This window comes from Scatophagus argus, chromosome 3, assembly GCF_020382885.2.
Source record: "Scatophagus argus isolate fScaArg1 chromosome 3, fScaArg1.pri, whole genome shotgun sequence".
Classification (NCBI taxonomy): Eukaryota; Metazoa; Chordata; class Actinopteri; family Scatophagidae; genus Scatophagus; species Scatophagus argus.
The window spans coordinates 8,438,098-8,457,031 of NC_058495.1; the positions used below are offsets into that span (position 1 = coordinate 8,438,098).

Sequence of the window (18,934 nt, forward strand, 5' to 3'; positions counted from 1 at the left end):
TGCCACACAGAAGGTAATCTGTTTAAAGCTACAAGGTGCAAATGGGGTAAGAAGCCAGCACTTAGTGGACAGCTAACCTTAAATTTGCATATACCTGAACATGACCAGTTTAACCGCTCAACCAAAGAGTCATTTTCCTCCTTTGTCTCATTACAATATTTTTTTATAGTGTAGACAAAGTAAAATGATTATTTTTCTAAGTAACTGACAAGAAAAAAGCTATGACTTTGAGAATGTCTGAAAAAAATATTGAGTTGTTTATTTCAAGATAGGGCTCGTTAAAAGGGTCCTGCAGTTGACGTGTTTGAAAATCATCAAAGCTGGCTTCTCTAACTTAGCTCATAAATCCTATGGGTTTCTCTCCTCAGACTAAAATTACATACACCATCAAATATTGCACCTAATTAGACATATTTAACAAAAATACCAATGAGATGTCCTTAAAGTTTGAGCACTTTGTTGGTCCTGCGTCAACAGCCCCTCTGTCTCTCTTTGTCTCAGGGTTGCAGAGGAGAACTTTCAACCTTCACTGCGCTGAATTGTGTAACATGAAAGGTCATACGGCTGACATACTCAGATTGTAGGTTACAAGGCCAAATATATACTGAATGCTATAAGCTGAGGCGACAGCATTCATTTGCTTTTCTGCGTTCAGTTAAGTCGTTTATCCGAGCTCGAGTTTAAATGTGAAATAGCCTATTTTTAATTCACTAATATCAGTTGACTTATGCGGCATTCACTGACTAGCGGAAGTGCGTCACTAATACTACTCATGTGACTGCCTTGGGAGTGGGAGGAGACTTGCGGATGTCTTTCAACGTGGTTCATCTCCTTCAGTCAGTGTGCTTGTAGCTGCCTACCGGCAAATCCGCTTTTTCACAGCTTCGGTCACCAGCTTCGGTCCAGTAGTTAAACCATGAAGATCTGGACATCAGAGCATATATTCAAGTAAGTTTTGTCGTTAGCAGGACACCTTGTTCTTATTCCCGACCACTGCGACCAGTGATGTGTTTCGAGATGGTCCGTCTGTCACAGGTTCACTGTCTATTGCATGTAGTTGAGAAACGACAGCTGCTCTTTATTTCATCTGGTGAACAATGTACGCTTAACCAGAAAAAGTTGCAAACTAGTGTCGCTTGCTGGTATGGTAGTAGTCGCAGGTTGTAATATTACATAGCCAGATTTCCCTCCGAGTAAAGCCAATCACTGCCTTTTCATTTGCCAATGAATACCGCACTGTACGAATCGCACAATTACCAAAAACGTTCACATTTTAAAAGTGAACATTAGAATGTATCGAACTGTAATGCTGTACTGTCGCCGTCTGGTTGCCGTATAAAGCTGTCAAATTGTGCAATCAGCCGGTCAGGGCCAGCCCCCAGCGCCCAACCTTTCACCTACATTTTCGCGTGCCTGCTTGCGTAACTGGACTACGCCGCGCGTTCATGTGTCTCCGTGGCAACCATTCCCATGTATTTCCCACTACGTTCAAGACCGCCATCTTTACTTTTCACTGTTCTTGCAGCATTAAAATTAGCTTGGTATCAATGGAAGTCTTGAATCTCGGAAAAAAACTGAGACGTGGACAGCCACTCAGAGGACTGGAACCGAGCTAAATTTATTTTTTTTTTGGCTTTCCGTCAACAGCCATCCTTGGGAGACGGTGACCAAGGCTGCTATGCAGAAGTATCCCAACCCCATGAACCCCAGTGTGATTGGAGTGGATGTACTGGACAGAAACATCGACAAACAGGGACGCCTCCACAGTAAAAGACTGCTCAGCACAGAGTGGGGTCTTCCGTCTATAGTCAAATCTGTGAGTATGCAAAAAACCAAACTGAGTCAGCAGTATTGGTCTCCAGCAACCTTGAACTCGCATTGCTTTGGTCACACTTACAGTCTACACATGTGACTCTAAATGGAGAAACACATGACCTTAAGTGCATGATTGTGTGTGTGGTCTGTGTGCTTCCCTTTTACATTGTTGAACTAAGGCAGTATGAGACATTGCAAAAAAAACCCACAATTTTCTCATATGATAAGTTGAGTTAAAATTACCTTAGAATTCAGACGATAAAGCACAATCCAATAATCCAGTTAAAGCCTGTGTCAGTTATTCATCAGAGATGAGTTAATGCTTTCCAGTCACTAAGCATGACCTTAACTCCACAAGGCTATTTCCGTGCAGGGGTAGCACAAGTGGTTGCTGACTGTGGTGCAGGCGAGTTCATGGCTATGTGCCACGACTCGTGTTGTACAGGACATGGTAGTGCCATTCCTGTCATGGTTGAGATGTAACCCCTGACAACATGTGATGTAACTTTCCATCTCTTGTGTTGACTCGGTTAAAACTTGAGGCCACTAGAATGCAAAGCAGTGACGGAGGCTGCCTCTAGATTTAGATAGACTATAGATGTCATTGAACCTTTCCCCTGTGTCTCTGACCGTCTGAAGTCGGTAATGATAAGGCTGGAGGGAGATAACATCCTGCTTCCCAAGTCATGTTTTAGCTTGTGTAAACATTGGCCAATCAGCTGCTGTTCTTTAGCACTGACCTTTGCTTAGATGTCTGAGGTCGGGCTTGGAGTTGGTGACGAGGCCTATGAATAGCCCTTTTAATTCCAAGGTCGGTCTATGACACACACTGTCCCAGTGATTGATACCATATTAACGTAACCCTTAATCAGATTGTCTCAGAGCAATTCAATCCTTAGTCTTAGGGTATGTGTGTAATCATGAAGACGACTTCCTGTTGGTTAACCTCTGGACAGTATTAAAGTAAAACAGATCTTTGGTCTGTGCATTTTTGATATAACCTAATAATCATGACTCTAAATCGTAAGACACATGAATGTTAATCATCATTCTTTGAAAGGGGTGCCGTCAGTACCTCATGGGAGATGTAACGGATAACCCTTATATTATTTCTATTTCAAGCTGTCTAGAAGTGGGGGGGCATCAGATTCACGTGGTTGTCGGTCTGTTTTTTTTAATGTCTCAAAGTATTTATAGGTTAAATTACACCTACACGAGTCCTCTTGTTTCCAGAGGGCTGCACCATTTGAATGGTAAATTAGCTGTTAATTTCAGGATGTAGTAAAGCATGTTTTTTGCCTGTGTCTTCAGATCATCGGTAACACACGAACGTGCACATATGTTCAGGAGCACTCGATTGTGGATCCCAGAGAGAAGACTTTCGAACTTCAGTCCACAAATGTGAGTACTTATGACATAACACCACATCTTTTGGCCTAATACTGAGATTTAACCTTCAGTGTGTGCAGGCCATGAGGCAATAATTAGAGACAAACTGTTCGTTCCCACTTTTTTTTTTTTAACGGTACAACCCTTTCATCTGTTTACAATACATATTCTGTTTTGGATGTGTCAACCAAAAACAACCGTGTCCTGTTTGCCTGAATATAAACTCTTACTATATTTAAGTTCAAGTTCAAGGAGCTTTATTGTTATTTCACACACATATGACATGAGCGGAACGAAATTAGTTTCCCCGGTCCCGGTATAAGCCCAATTACCTAACAAAATAAATATAAATATAAACAACGCTATATAATATAAAAAACAGTAGAAGATATAAACATCAGTGTAAACAGTATAAACAGTAGTGCAAATGACTGACAGAGTAACAGTACAACCTCTGTGGAATGGAGTGTCGCTTGTTCCACAGGTTCAGAGCTCGCATTTCGGCAATGAACCTTCAGAATGCTGCGTTCACATGCTCCGTGGGCTGTGATTTAAGACTTTTCATATCTTAACATGAACTAATGTTTATCTTGTGATATTACCTTTTACAGATCACTTTCACAAACATGGTGTCTGTGGATGAGCGGTTAACATACAAGCCACACCCTGAGGATCAAGACAAGTAAGTTATACATAGCAGGGGTATTTAAGTAACCAAATAATACATTCGTTTTCGGCATTCGGTATCATTCAGGCCTTTTGACTGATTATTTGAAATCTCCTTTCAACTCCAGAACAATACTTACTCAGGAGGCTATCATCTCTGTGAAAGGAGTCAGTCTCAGCAGCTACTTGGAAGGAGTTATGGCCAGCACCATCTCAACCAATGCTGGAAAGGTAAGAGATCTCTTGCAGATTTGTCTTTGAGGTTGGAGTAATACAGTTGTGAGGCTTTTTTCTGTCAGACACTCATCTGGCAAATGTTAAACTGGACGTCTAATGTGAATATTCTTTGGGCCCTGCACATGGAAAAAACACAATGAATGACCTGCCACAACAAATCATTACTATATTCTGGCCAAATTGTCAAATTTGGCTTATTATGTTACCTAATTTTTATTTCTTATGAAACAATATAACACATTACCATGGGGACACATAACACACACTGACACAATACAAATACCTCAGGGTCTTGCCCCTAAAGCTGGAAATCACTGCTCATTTCCATTGCCAGAAGATAATTCTTGTCCTTCAGTTAAGCTTGATGTTATTTTTTTTATGTTCCTTCCTATGGAATAATGCTCAATGTTTGTGGTTGATCAGGGCCGTGAAGCCATGGAGTGGGTAATCAGGCGACTGAATGCAGAAATCGAAGAGTTGGCAGCCACAGCACGCGGGACCATACGCACTCCCATGGCTGCTGCCGTCACAGAGAAATGACACCTGCCTCTCCTTTCTGGAAGAGTCTGAGACAAAGTGCATGTCGGTACAACCTGCCTCCCTTTATGATGCTCTGGTGCTGTTTTGATACTCTGGAGTTTTTGTATTATTTAAGGGTACAATTCAGTCATTTCATATACTTTACTATCTACATTAGATATATTTTTTAATACCAAACAGCAACATAAAGGGATTCCGTGGAGTGTTTTCAGGCGATGCAGCATTGCTGGACCACAAGGTTGGAGAGACGTGGGGAAGAAAAGTGTGTTGCATGTTCAGGGACAGAACCACTGTGTTTGGAAACAGCATTGAAGCTTTGGCAAAGAGGTGCCAGAGCACCTGGTGAACTGAAAACACAAGAAAAGCGCCAAAGTGCAAAAACACTTCTTTTTTTTGTCCAGCCCCTTGAAAGCACCTTTACCAGCTGTGGTTTCACCTGGTCAAAAAGACATCAAAATGCCAGCAAGTCTTGTCTCACATGAACTCTGTGTTTACAGACAGAGTGACAGGGCTAACCGTTATGGTGAGGGGTTTATACATGATTGTGACAGGATGACAGAAAACAATGCCTTGTTAAGGCAGGGATCAAGTACAATGCATGTCAGGGTGGTTTCAGGTGTCAGAGAGTAAATGGTTGGGTTGATTAACACGATATTGAAATGTTTCACCATCAGGTTTATTTGTATAGGAAAGCCATCTCAATGTTTTCTTGCAGGACCTCAGCAATAACAAGACTCTCTGTATTTTGTTATTATGTGATGACTAATATTGTTATTAAAGTATTTAAGTGAAGGGATCAAAATAATTTTCATATTAGGTGGAAGACCTTCTCAAATGTTGAGTTAGTTCCATACTGTAGCTAAACCTGTTTGCTGAACTCAGACAGTTTTATCAGTAAACAGTCCTCAGCATGTCTTCTCTGTATATTTGTGCACTTACAAATTAATATATTTTAACATAAAAAGCTGCTAAACATGCTGACAGTACTGATAATCTGTGGATATTCTGGTATCACCCTTTAAGAGAGTAAATGTGGTTACAGTTTGCATTTGAGGTGGTCTTCATATAATGGACAGCTGTTTGGTGATGGTGAAAGCTTTAGTTTCTTTTAATATATTTCTTTTTTTTTATTACCTGTAACAGGAATATTTATTGAAGAAATGGTTGGTAGTGAAGTAGTGAGGTGTGATATCATCTTTAGTTAAAAATTGTAAATTATGCATTTTGTACCTCTAGGTAAAAACAAAACAAATGGGTTTACCAAGTTCAAAATGTGACAATAAAATGAAACGTTTTAACCTGTGTAAGAGATTTTTTTTTTCTCAGTAGGTCTTTGAGTTACACCAGTTTAAAATAAAAATGTTGCTGCTGTTAAAATGGAAATTGAATGTATTCAGAAAAATACGTGTTCTGTTTTCAGCATTCAGTATAAATTAGACAATACCTATTATACGTGTTTGGATACTTGTCCGAATCAATTGTTATTTTCAAGGAGCAGCATAGCTTATGTGAAAGCTAAACAGTAGCTTGATTGGCCTGGGAAGTTACTAAATGTATGCCTTCCAAAGGCCATTGTTCACTAAAGGGTATATTTTTGCAGTGCCCCTCTAAAAGACCTACACACACTGAAACACCCACTGTAGGTGTTGGCTGGTACAACTGCATTCTTCTAATGTTGGTCATGCAGTGATGTTGCAAGTTTGAAATACAAGAGCCATATGCTGCCACTCTGTGGCCACATGCTAGACCTGCAATTTCATCTGGAGAACTGTCTTGTTAATGTTTTATATTATAATCTGGTCTGCTCCATTTAATATTTTTCACAACAGTCACTAGTAATGTAAGTGATGTAGTAGTAGGTTGGTTTAACCATGCTACTTTCATTTCAGAACTTGCTGCTTTGTGATTGAAAGAACTTAATACTATACCAACTGAGAGCCAGGAACAGGTTATAATAGTGGTGATTACTACATACATAAGGAGGTCAAAGATTTTTTTTTATCTACCCTAACCCAAACATTCTGGCCCAGGCGCGCTAGGAGAAAATACTGAAATAGATAGATTAGATAGATAGATGACAAAGACTGAACATGTGCCAAGAAATAAAGTTATTTACACAACACAGAGTCATTTGATCATGGAATCAGCCAAAAACTGACAAGACTCAAAAAGTCAGTCTTTAAAGTTGTCAGAATAAAGGGAGAATTTGCTTAGATTTAAGAAATATTATTGTCCCCTGCATTCATCTTAATCTTCTTAGTTGTTTTAGGTATTTGATTTTCTGCTTGATTTTCTTTTCTTTTCCCATTAGCATGTAACTTCGTGATTACAAAATGGTCATATAGATGGCTTTTTTAAAAATGTGCTTAGCTAGAGATCCCAGCGATGCCACTGCTGCCCTCTGTTGCTTTGGAGGACTTCCTTTAACGTCACACGCACGTCTCATTTTGCGTTAGCCAATGATGCGAGGACAGTGCGTTTCCTCAGCCAATCGGAACCTACGGTAGGTTTAAAGGTTTTGAACAGAGGGACGTTTGAAATCAAACAAGCAGTGTGTAGGGGAGGTGTCAGACAGCTACAATTTAACCTTTTTGCAGGGCTTTTCAGATTTGCTGTGACGTTTATTTATCTGTATTAACCTTTTCATCGAGTCGGACTTTGAAAGGAGCTATACTGTTGTGAGAAAATCGATCTCGCTGTAACGCTGCAGTGGACGTTTATGTAGCCACAGTCGTCAGCTTTCAACAACTGCCCGACGCCTGTTAGCTAGCTTAGCAAGATAGGGAGAGCTATCTGCTTGAAAGCTAGTTACTCTGAAATTCGAATTCCGGATAAGTTATCGGTCAGTGGTCGCTCTGGGGTCATTGTGCAATAACTTTTAAGTAAGTTTCTTTCTCTAACACTGCTTATCAGTACTGCTGTATTGCATATACTGGTTTGCCATGGTTAGCGTTTAGGATACCAAAAGGCTAACATTAGCTCTGACCTTAACGTTTCCGTCTATAAACGTTACTCATGGTAACGTGAGCCATGCCATAGAGATTGCTAACAATTAATCCGCCTTCAAATCCTACAGCGTGTTTTGTTTAGCTTTCTTGTCCAGTTATTTTGTAATCTCCAATGATAAAAGTGTAAGTGAACATAAACGATTACCTTACATTAGGCTACTTTTGTGGCGATACCGCTACTGTTGGTCTCAACATTGAAACAATGTTAAAACGAACAGTTGTATTTTTATGTTCGTGACTAACTTTTTCGAGTTTTAACCCTATATTAGGTTGATTGGTCACTGAAGAAGCCTGCTATTCTTTTTCTCAGGATATGGACTCTGCTGCAAAGCTCAAGTTGACAAAGGACATGAAGCTTCAGAGGCCCGAGGTGAAGGTAATGCGCAGTTTATCTTGACCATAAAATTGATAAATATAAAATCACTGCTATTACAGATTGCTTGCTCACTTTTTCTGACCTTGGTCATTGTATAGCAATGCTTTCAACTTGAGTCTATTTATAGTCCACAGTGGTTAAAGTGAACAGACTGAATTGCAAATATAGCTGAGGATGAGAATTCATAGGACATGACTGAGATTAAAAAAATCAAAGTCAGGGAAACAATGAAATTAAGATAATTGTCTGACAAAGTAGAAATGAGTGTTTACCCAGAGAAGGGGTGAATTGTAGATTTTGGGTTTCTATGATTGCAGTCAAATGGTGACGGGCCAAAGCGGATTCCTGTGTCACAACAGTCACAGATGGCTGTAGTTACACCAACCCAGCATCAGCGTGTCCTGGGTGTGTCAAATGGACCTCAGCGCATTCAGCGGCCTCTCAGCCATCAGAAACCAGTATCTCAAGTCTCTGTTGCTGTCAAGTCCACCCATCACACAGATCAGAATGTGAACCCAGCTACTCAGAAAGGAAATCCTGCACCACAGCCCAAACATGCTTCCCAGCAAGACCGGCCAAAGTTGAGTGTGCCCAAGGTGAACCCAGAGCTGGCAAAAATGCCATCAGAATCTGCAAAACCAGAGAAGCCACAAAGTAAGTGTGTGTGTGTGCAGTTTTGGTGAATAGAGTGTGTGTGTTTTAAATGCTAAATACATCATTTTTTATGTTGTTTTTTTTTTCTTCAGACAAACCTGCCAAGAATGATTATGAAAAAGCATCAAGGTATATATGATAAGTGTGGTTCATTCTACTTTTTTTTTCCACATCATCTTTTGGTAACTATAGATTTCATTGCCTTCTCTGTAACTGTGCCCATTTCTGCTCACACAGCAAGCGGTGGAGTCTAGAAAATTTTGACATTGGCCGTCCCTTAGGGAAAGGTAAATTTGGCAATGTCTACCTGGCCAGAGAGCGCCAAAGTAAATTCATCTTGGCCCTGAAGGTGCTCTTCAAGAAGCAGCTGGAGAAGGCTGGGGTGGAGCACCAGCTGAGGAGAGAAGTAGAGATCCAGTCTCACCTCAGGTAATGTTTCGTTCAAATGAAGTGATATAATGCCATACATGAAGCCTGACCATTGTTTGGCCAACCAGAGTCAGTTTTAAACAGTGGTCATTTTAAAAGTGCTATAGGTCTTTGTTCAGTTGCTACCACACCTCTACTGTGTTCTGAATTACTGGCAAGAACAAGCCTTCATTATTTTCTTGGTCTGTGGACTTCATCAAAGCAGATGCTGAGAGATTAGCTGATGCAGATGTTTGTTTAGGTCTGCCAGTCTTTGTGCTTTTCAAATTGTGTTTGGGTGTTTTGACAGAATTTGTCAGAAAACTTTTCCATATTAACATCCTCCAGGCACCCCAACATCCTGCGTCTCTACGGTTACTTCCATGACCCGTCTCGCGTGTATCTCATCCTCGAATTTGCACCAAAAGGAGAACTGTATGGTGAGCTGCAGCGCTGTGGAAGTTTCCCTGAGGACAGAAGCGCCACTGTAAGTCTACCAATTTAAGACATTACCATCTTAGGATGCATCACGTGCATAATTTTATTCAAAGTAATCATCCATGAAAAGTGTACAGTAATTCCACAAACTGATGTTTCAAATTAAATTTAACATGAAGAGTAAAATTAAGAGGATATTGTCAAACAAAACATGACGTTCATTTCATTTTATGTGCTGCACTAGTACATCATGGAGCTAGCAGATGCCCTCAACTATTGCCACTCTAAGAAGGTGATCCACAGGGACATCAAACCAGAGAACCTGTTACTGGGGGCCAATGGGGAGCTGAAGATTGCAGATTTTGGCTGGTCTGTTCACACACCCTCCTCCAGGTATGAAAGTGTGCTTTTGTACAAACTGCACCTTTTTGTTTTTAAGCTTTCAATGAAGTATGTGTGCGTCTGATAGTTAAACTATGATATTGTGTTGTGATATTTTAGTTTGTGTTTGCAGTTCACTTTTTTTTCCCCCGATCTTTGCGCTCAAGCCAGGAATTCTTCTAACTTTTCGTTCCTTGTAGCTCTTGTGTCCTTAGCTCACAAACTAACTTTATCCATTTGTCTTTCTGTGCTCAGGAGGTCCACACTGTGTGGGACACTTGACTACTTGCCTCCAGAGATGATTGAGGGAAAAACTCATGATGAAAAGGTGGACCTGTGGAGTCTGGGCGTCCTTTGCTATGAATTTCTGGTTGGGAAACCCCCCTTTGAAGCAAAAAGCCACGAGGAGACATACCGCAGGATATCGAGGGTAAGCACCCTGACAGTCTGGGGGGGAAAAATGACAAAATGTGTGTGTAAAATTAAAGTTATTGCTTATTCGTACGTGGTGCTCTTGCTGGAGCACCAGTACCTACAGGACACTGCTTGGACAGTTTCAGAACTGTCAGTACTTTCATTCCATTGAGTTTCAGACCTGCACTACAGTTCACCTTGTAATTGCTATGTAATATTTAATCTTTGTACTGATTTTCTGCCTATAATCCAGGTGGAGTATACTTACCCTGCACAGACTGATATCAGTGCCGGAGCCAAAGATTTGGTTGCCAGGCTGTTGAAGCACAATCCCATGCACAGATTGCCAATCCAGGGAGTGCTGTCCCATCCCTGGGTGGTTGCGTCCTCCACCAAGAAGCCCACAACCCTGCTTAATGAAGAGCCCAGCCAACACTGAACAATGGCTTTCACCAAGGTGTGAAGCATGAACTCCGGTGTGCAGCTGATTCATCAAAATCTGCTTGCACTGCTATGTTGACTGCAAAATCACTTCATGTGGATATTTTTGTCTGGTGGCATCTTGAGCCACTTGGTTACATTTTTTTTTTCTTATCTTCTGTTCTCTTACCACATTTCCCTGTCTTATCACTGGCATTCTATTTGCCTGTAAATATTTCACTGTTTTTTTGTAATTATGAAAATTTTATTGAGCTTTTCTAAAATGTCATTACTTGAAATAAATAAAATGTAAATTATCTTTCATGGAATATGTCACTTTAGAATTAAGCAGTATACTTCTGTTGTTTTATGCTTAACTTCTGTGCATTTCAAGCTCTCAGTTAACTGCCTCAAGTATTTGGTGAACAAGACTTTGCACTAGTGTCCATTAGAATGAGATGCTTCCGTCATGAGTAGTAATATTTTTTACCAAGCGCTTCCAGTGGCACGTGACCAGCAGAGGGCGCCAGCACACCACTAGAATTGATCTGGCAGCATATAGGAGCAAGTATTAATTTCCACTCATTTAATAACCATGTGCAGCACAGTGAATGTCTGTTTCGATAAAATATTGTAATGTTAAGATATGTGTGGTTTTAGTAGGTTAGTGTTTTGCTAAAAGGCTTTTATGTTTATTGACATCTTAAAAGATTTTAAAGGACTTGTATCAAAAAAGAGTTGTGTCACAAATAAACGTGGACTGAAATAGATCCTTTGAAATTGATCGGTGTAAATTAAAGCCAGTGTCCTTCTACAGGTGTTACCACTGGGTTCTCTCAGAAGGGTTATTCAGATAATGTACTAATTCTGTTTGGTTTTTTTGGGAGAATTCCCCCACTTTGAAAAGGCCTTAAAAAGTTCCTGTGTGCTCATCATAAAGAGTATAGTACTCAGTGAAGCATGTCACAATTTTCTGTCCGAGAGACGGTTGTTCAGCAAAAACATTAAAGGGAAATTAAACTGTGGAAACGCCAGGAGGGTCTTTCTTCATGGGCCCACAGCTGTTATATCTGTCCTGTCCGCTAGGTGGCTCCCCTGGCATGTTGATGGTTACTGTCTGGGAGATAATTACAGAAGGAAAATCGTCTTATTACTTGTATTTTAATACTGGGAACCTTTCGTTTCGTTCATAATTCTGCTCGTGTGTGAAGTTATTTTCTTCTTGTTCTTTAAGCTTATTCGGTTGTGTTTATTAACTGTCTGCTTTAGTTAAAATATGCACGGCCTTCAGGAAAATGGCATTATTTCAGATATAGATATGCTTAATGTTGAAATAATATTGATCTATGATGAAGTCGGGGCTGTAAGCAAGTCACCGAGATGTTAATATACATGCAGTGATACTGATGCGACATCGCCTGTCTTAGGGCTTATCTTTGTGGTTCTCAGCTGTTTTTGTATTATTTTTCCTTCTCCTTGCAGTTTCTTTGCATGCGAACTGGTTCTTTAAACTGCCAAGAGTTTAAGTGAACTCCATCCTCAGTTAAATCCGTGCATCGGTATGCACCAGGTAGCTTGATGGTTCAACAGCTGTTGGATTAGCCCACTCAGAGAGAATAAAACGCTCTGTCCAGATGTTGTCTGCGCAGAAAATCAGCACAGTGGATGAACAGGTCGACCATCAGGTCTGATGCCTGCCTGCCTGCGGCAGAAAATCTGTCGACGCGCTCTTCACTTGAGCATGCAGGTGTGCACGGCCCGGTGAAAAGCACGCATGCTCTGAATATCTCTGTAGACACATTACCGGTCTAGAAAAAGTAGATTTAGTAGGCCTGCATGGACCCCAGCGCCCTGTCACACAAACACCGAGGCCTCTGCAGCCATTACACGGTGTCATTTAACCTCAATTTGATTATTATTTTTTTAAAAAAAAAGGTGAATGCGACTATTTTCTCCATTTTCTGTCTTTTATTATAGAGAAAAAAAATACATGTTCTGACCATTTTTCGTTTTACATAAAACCACACACATTTTTACAATATAATTCACTTATTTCTTTATTCTTTAATATTAATTTTCACGATATATGTTAACGACTTTGAGATATACATTCCATCTTTTTGAAACCACAATAACACACTACACATACGGTTTTATAACATTTCCACAGGACCCATTGGATTGCACAGAATGAAAAATGTCTGTAAGCACATTTTCCTCTTAAATGATCTCCTTTTTTAGATTTTCAGACATCGAATTTTCAAGACAGGAGTCTTTCAAATTAATTTCAGAACAGGCCATGTATTTTCAAATGTAATGAAAAGCATTATGGTAAACTGAGTGTGCAGGATTTCAATTTGGGGTCCCCGTCTAGATGACATTTGGGCCAGGATGTGAGGGTTTGGACATCTCAGTAAATTAAATTTCAAATATTGGAAAGAATATAAAAGCATTAACTTTCACGCAGAAGAATCGAAATTTTCCCTTTTTTTTTTTAGGAATTTTCATAATGTTTTGTGTGTCTGAAATATCATACATTCAATGCATAGTTTGTATAGCTGCTGTGTACTTTAATATTTTGCATTTTCCAGTATTTTAAACTGCTCGGGGAAGGTCCAATTTCCTCATTTCTATCGAAACATATTTCTACATGCATTCATGTGTTTCTGCTGCTGGTTATTGCCATTGCGTTATTTTTCCGTCTTGTGTGTCCACAGGCGTGTGTGTGTGTGTGTTTTTTGTTTTTTTTTCTGGATTTAACACCACAGTCGCTGCCCATAATCGTATTGCAAATTACCTATAGAGCAAAGTGGCGCTTGTTTTTTTTTTCTTCTTCTTCTTCTTTTAAATAAACGAATCTTAATCATCATAAAATCACATTATGCTTTCCAATATCCGTCCGTCACAAACCGGAGCGTTACATGAAGTGAAGTCTCGTGTGGGGAAGCACCACAAGAGAGACGAAAAGACAAACTGCCCTTTTTGCAATTTTGCTTAAGGTCGATATTGTAAACGTTCACTCCACTGGAAAATATGTATATGTACGTTTGTTCGCATATTTATACAACATGTATTGTCCATATAGTGTGCTGTGGATGCACCGGATCCCCTCACTGCCACCGGCTTTATTTCTGTGCGTGTGTTTGTGTGTGTTTGTGTATGCGCGCATTTTCTCTGAACTTATGCAAGACTGTATGAGTGCGAAAATGTTCGCGTTTGTTCTGGGCGCGATTCTACGCATGGATTAAGCAGAAGGGCTTAGCCGGGAAGTCGTGTGTTTTACTTTATTTTATTTTATTTTATTTTATTTCCACTAAATTGGGGTTTGCAGTTAACATCTAATTCCATCAATGCATCTACTCTTCTATGTTATATCTGAAAGCCTCTATGAGCCCCTCCATCGAGTGGATAAAACCAGATATGCTGCATATACCTCCTATTACAAAGATGGCGACATCAAAGAAAACCTGGTGCCATAGCAGCTTTCTCCATAAAAGCTTAAGGTGGAAGAGGCTGGGAAGCAGAAAGCACAGGCCCGCGCCCGTCAGGCTGCCGGTGAGACCCATGAGGAGGGCGAAATGTGGCACATAGATAGCCATGAGCAAGGTGAACACAACAAGGCTACATCGGAGGGTGAGTCCCCAGGATTTTAGGCGTCCATCGCCCCCGTAGCAATCTGGAAAGTAGGCACGTCCCCCATCCTGGAAAAAGCTTTTCTCTAGTACCTCTACAGCAGCGAAAAACGGCAGCGGATACGACAACAGAGCTTTGGCCACCAGGAAGATGTTGACGACAGCTCGGATGGTTGGGGGCAGGTTGTCTGTGATGACTTCCTTGGTTTCGTCAGCCCAGGTCAAGTAGGCCACTAGGGCGAACAGGCCCTTGAGGATGCAGGCAGCGATGTGAGTCCAGTTCATCATGCAGTGGAACTCGCTCGGTTTCTGCATGTTCCCCTCCAGGGACGGCAGGAAGATCTGCGAGGTGTAGCTGAACACGATAATCCCAATGGAAATCGGGAACTTCTTGACGTCGATGTAAAACTTGACCTTGTCCCAGGCCCAGTCCCTCGCTCTGGAGAGGCAGTACGCAATCACCAGGATGTTGATGACAAAGTGGGCCATTGTGCACAGCAAGCTGAACTTGGAGACGGCTTTCAGGTTCTTGAGGAAGGCGCAGGGGAGGAGAGCGGCGGTGGCGAGGATGGCCCACGACTTCTGGGAGATTGGCATGTTGGGGAAGCTGTTGTACATGAGATTACCACTGACCACCACATACAGGATGCAAGTCATCACTAGCTCAATGATTTGGGCTACATTCACGATATGGCCACCTAAAGACGGGAATCTGGGCGCGCAGCAGGCGTTGGCAATGTCTACATAGGAGTCCCTCACACGGACGAGCTGCCCGTCTTCGTCCTCCTCGTACAGGCAGGCAATGAGGATTTTCCCCGTGTAACAGCACACCACGGCGGCGAAAATAATGAGAAAGAGTCCGAGGTATCCTCCGTGCAGGATGGCGTAGGGCAGCCCAAGAACAAACATCCCCTATGAAACATAAAAATAAGGCAAAACACATTGTGAATGGGTCAAATTGTTTGGAGTAGAATGATTAAGCGTTAATGCATCATGCTTTCCTGAACACATAGTTTTATTTATTTAGCCAAATCATATTTTAACATATGCTTTTGGCTATTGTGGGCCTGACTCTTCAGTGGACATCACTCTCGTCATGTAGTGGGTTTTCCACTTCGCTTTGAGCGCATCCGCCCGCCTTTGACGTCACCACGAGCTGAAGGAGACACACGCGCGCACACACACTGTGACGTCACGGTGACTGCCGTGACCACAGCCGTGATGGGACATGGAGAGGATTGCGTCCGGGGATTTTTGTCGCATAGCCTACACACACACGCAGACTCAACTCTGGGGTGAATCCTCGCTCTTTAAGTGATGTTGAGTCTCTGTTCGCATCAAATAACCAACACCAGTTGGACAAAATACATAGGAGCACACCTGGCTCTTTGTGCATAATTAGATACTTAACATGTAAAGAAAAATGTATCTTTTCTGTTCCTTATTTCTGTCTGTAAAACAGTATCGCAACATACGCGACTCACTGCATTTTTTAAATGTGCCAAGTTAAAATGTAGGCCTCTTTGTCCAGACGTCTTAGCCCATTTCAGCACACAGCTCTTTTATTGTAATTGCAATTAATTATGATGCCTTTAAATAACCCCGAAATAATTCAAAAAGAAATTAATTGGGAAATTGGGCTTTTTTTGTCTATACTCTCAAAGTCTGCAAAATGACGGCGATTTTCTTTGTACATTCATTTATTTATTTATCTCCGTGCGGAGTAGTAGGTTATCAGGGACGTGCATCTGAGACATGGAGATGACTATACAGACAAAGAATGAGTGCGCTGAGGGGAAGGAGGAAGAGGAGGAGGAGGAAGAGGAAGAACTGGGGGGGGGGGGCAGGGCATCGCTACCTCCCTGCGCATCCTACCGCCTTAGCAGCTCTCTGAAAATCTCTGCATTGCTTCTATTAAAGTATTTTAGAATAAAATTTAGTTCTGAGTTCAACGATTCAAAAAAAAAAAAAAAAAAAGATTGAACGACCAAAAGTTATTACGGTGAATATTTTTACAGCATTACCATAACAGCAACTTCGTCAAGCTGTTTCCAGGGGAGCGCTGCTGGTGATTTTTGTTTTGGGTAAGAACGTTTCATTGGACCTTTTATACGGTTGCAGTTGTGAGTTTATCTCGACTATTTTACAGCTGTTTCCGATGAGACTCAGCCAATTAGAACCGAGCAACGAACGCGCCAGTTTATAATCCGTGAAGTGCGTCTTTACCTGGATCGCGTTCGTGACGTTCCAGCCCGCCTCCCAAGCGGTGATTTTTGGTCTCACTTCAGACAACTCGTTCGTCGGATCTCCGTCCTTTGAGGCTGAGTGTGGTGGACCAGTGCCGTCCCTCTGGTAGTGGCTGTCCCCTTCGAGCACGCCTCCGTCTCCGCTCCCCTCTCCTCCCATCTCATCGGATGTCAAAATGTCCATCTGCATGCCTTGCCGGTGGTCGTAGTCCAGGTCATCGCAGGCGGCGAAGCCCAGAGCCTCCTCGTCGGTGGCGGCCTGGAACCCCATCCTGGCGAACATCCCGCTCACCTTCGCCTGGGATTTGTTGGAAACAGCGGTGGCTGCATTTGACAGTTTATTAGAGAGCTTGCTTCTGATTAACGTCGCCATTTTTCGTTCCTCCCCTGAATCTCAACTGTCTGCAGTTTAATTAGTGTTTTTTCTCCTCCAGTCAGTAAAAATCTGAGGCTACTTGCAATGACAGCTCTTGATTCTCTGCATTAGATAAAGCGCGAGTTTTGTTTGAAGACACCGTCGGGTTTCAGTTGCTATCTCCACTTCGTGTTCAGTGTACGCCTGCTGCTCTTGATTATTCCCAGGTTCATGTCACCTTCAGACGTCGCTGCTCCGTTTCTGCATCTTGGCGCTGCGCTCTGATGCTCGACGAGTAGCGCACCTATTCAGTCTCTGAGGCAGTTTGGTTATGTGCGCAAAAGCTTTACGCACGAAGAAAGGGCGATCCACAGGTTTCTGTCGGGCCTATAATATCGTTTTCTTTTGGGTTATAAGGTGGCAGGCAGCGTTTCCAGGAGTTGGTTGTCGGTTTTCAGGTGCCTTTACTGATGCCAATGCGGTACCATGGAGCCCAGGGGGGAGGCAGGGAGGAGACACGTGTCCTCATCAGCCTGCCAATGCAAAGCACGTCTCCAGCCCTCCCAGTGCCCCGCCAGGAGAAAACGGGAGAGATTTGCTGCATTTCTAGGGGAGGTGCTTGTAGTACCCCCACCATCCCTTCCCAAACCCATAATCTATAATACCTCATCCAAACATCCAATGACATTCCGGGGGCCTCAAATCTTGCATACCTTTACGCGTATAAAAGGAGGCTGGAATTTGCCAAAAACCGAAACTCTGGACCAGATTATATAACATACAAAACTAGGATTTGTTATTTTAAAATAAAGTCAGTTTCTTTCTTTTTTTTAACGAGAAGAGGACGTGGAACATCAAAATTGTAACCAAAGTGATTTGTGGGATTACGCGGATCGGGTTTAAAAACTGTGTTGCGTTTGTTGATGGGGCGAAAAAAATAGATTTTCTTGCATTTTGTCTTTGCTAAATGGTAAGATACAGAACTTGAGATTGCATATATTTTAATACAGACTCTGACAGTTGGAGCCCAACCAATATTCTAAATTGAAACGTGAAGTTTGATTTACTTTAATTTGTTGTTTTTTTCTTTTCTTTCTTTCCCTTTCTTTAGCGAGTTTTTCATTCAGGACTCTCACTCATTCATCCGTTCAGTCAGCCACTCACTCACTCAACGACTTTAATTGTGTCTGAAGATGATGTGACAGTCTGAGCCATGGCGGTGTTTCCGTCGACACGGGCTACGAGATTTAGTAGTTCAAAATCTCATCGAGCCAGTTTTAAAGGAAATTTAGACACGCAATGTTTGTTAACTGGCGTGAAACTACATCCTGATTTTGTGTGGGATGCGAGGGCGTAATTCTTTTATTTTTATTCTTTGGGAGTGGAGAACACTTTCTTATTTTTCCACTCAACCTAACCATTTGTTTCAGGCAAAAACAAACATCTTCGAGACATCGAGCCCGGCCGAAGAATAAACTCATATATTCAAGACGAATCTTTATTTATTTATTTCACCGTCACGTTTTGTCTCGGTGACACATTCAGGAACGCCACCAAAAGCCTTAATTGCAGTGATTTTGTGAATGTGGCCTGAGTGATTTACCGAGTGTTGCAAACAGTTTGTTGACATTTTGCTGTCAGTTGTGTTTTGTGTCCACCGTGTTCAGCGTTTCCTCAGGCTGCAGTGTGATACAAAGCCGCGGCCTTGCAAAGCACACTACAACAGCCTGAACTAACACACACACTGTAACACGGCCTGTTGCTGTATGCATTCAGGCTGTTTGCTTTGCACGAGACAAAAAAAAATGATCATATGAGCCATCAAAGGCTCTTGGCCTGGTTTCTGTAACCCGATAAGAGCGGAATAACAGAAGAGCAAACTGCATCTCCAACCGGCCATCGCCATGTGGCGAACTCAGCCTCACAGGCCTGATGGGTGTGTGTGTCAGAGATTC

The 18,934-nt window shown here is 41.8% G+C and overlaps 3 protein-coding genes across 3 annotated transcripts; 2 read left to right on the plus strand and 1 right to left on the minus strand.

The window, feature by feature from the left end:
- Positions 1 to 781: 781 nt before the first annotated feature.
- Positions 782 to 5,945, plus strand: prelid3b (PRELI domain containing 3). The gene is made up of 6 exons (XM_046383211.1): positions 782 to 948; positions 1,648 to 1,816; positions 3,127 to 3,216; positions 3,816 to 3,886; positions 3,999 to 4,101; positions 4,531 to 5,945. The coding sequence occupies exons 1-6, from the start codon at positions 917 to 919 to the stop codon at positions 4,645 to 4,647; spliced, it is 582 nt and encodes a 193-aa protein (XP_046239167.1). The 5' UTR covers positions 782 to 916; the 3' UTR covers positions 4,648 to 5,945.
- A 1,227-nt stretch (positions 5,946 to 7,172) lies between these two features.
- On the plus strand, positions 7,173 to 11,065 carry aurka (aurora kinase A). Its single transcript, XM_046383212.1, has 9 exons — positions 7,173 to 7,529; positions 7,966 to 8,031; positions 8,349 to 8,685; positions 8,778 to 8,814; positions 8,923 to 9,114; positions 9,442 to 9,580; positions 9,776 to 9,924; positions 10,168 to 10,342; positions 10,580 to 11,065. The coding sequence occupies exons 2-9, from the start codon at positions 7,969 to 7,971 to the stop codon at positions 10,763 to 10,765; spliced, it is 1,278 nt and encodes a 425-aa protein (XP_046239168.1). The 5' UTR covers positions 7,173 to 7,529; positions 7,966 to 7,968; the 3' UTR covers positions 10,766 to 11,065.
- A 1,648-nt stretch (positions 11,066 to 12,713) lies between these two features.
- Positions 12,714 to 18,035, minus strand: slc32a1 (solute carrier family 32 member 1). Its single transcript, XM_046383213.1, has 2 exons — positions 16,605 to 18,035; positions 12,714 to 15,290 (listed from the first exon to the last, which is right to left on the minus strand). Exons 1-2 carry the CDS (start codon positions 16,995 to 16,997, stop codon positions 14,103 to 14,105), a joined length of 1,581 nt encoding a protein of 526 aa, XP_046239169.1. The 5' UTR covers positions 16,998 to 18,035; the 3' UTR covers positions 12,714 to 14,102.
- Between the last annotated feature and the right edge of the window lie 899 nt (positions 18,036 to 18,934).

What these genes read in the sequence shown, in the direction of transcription:
- prelid3b (XM_046383211.1), top strand. Translation starts at nt 917, where the DNA reads ATGAAGATCTGGACATCAGAGCATATATTCAA. An exon ending in TTCCGTCTATAGTCAAATCT is followed by an intron (nt 1,817 to 3,126) that starts GTGAGTATGCAA and finishes CTGTGTCTTCAG; the next exon opens with ATCATCGGTAACACACGAAC. An exon ending in TCGAACTTCAGTCCACAAAT is followed by an intron (nt 3,217 to 3,815) that starts GTGAGTACTTAT and finishes TACCTTTTACAG; the next exon opens with ATCACTTTCACAAACATGGT.
- aurka (XM_046383212.1), top strand. Translation starts at nt 7,969, where the DNA reads ATGGACTCTGCTGCAAAGCTCAAGTTGACAAAGGACATGAAGCTTCAG. An exon ending in GATTATGAAAAAGCATCAAG is followed by an intron (nt 8,815 to 8,922) that starts GTATATATGATA and finishes CTGCTCACACAG; the next exon opens with CAAGCGGTGGAGTCTAGAAA. An exon ending in GAGATCCAGTCTCACCTCAG is followed by an intron (nt 9,115 to 9,441) that starts GTAATGTTTCGT and finishes AACATCCTCCAG; the next exon opens with GCACCCCAACATCCTGCGTC.
- slc32a1 (XM_046383213.1), bottom strand. Translation starts at nt 16,997, where the DNA reads ATGGCGACGTTAATCAGAAGCAAGCTCTCTAATAAACTGTCAAATGCA. An exon ending in ACGTCACGAACGCGATCCAG is followed by an intron (nt 15,291 to 16,604) that starts GTAAAGACGCAC and finishes TATGTTTCATAG; the next exon opens with GGGATGTTTGTTCTTGGGCT.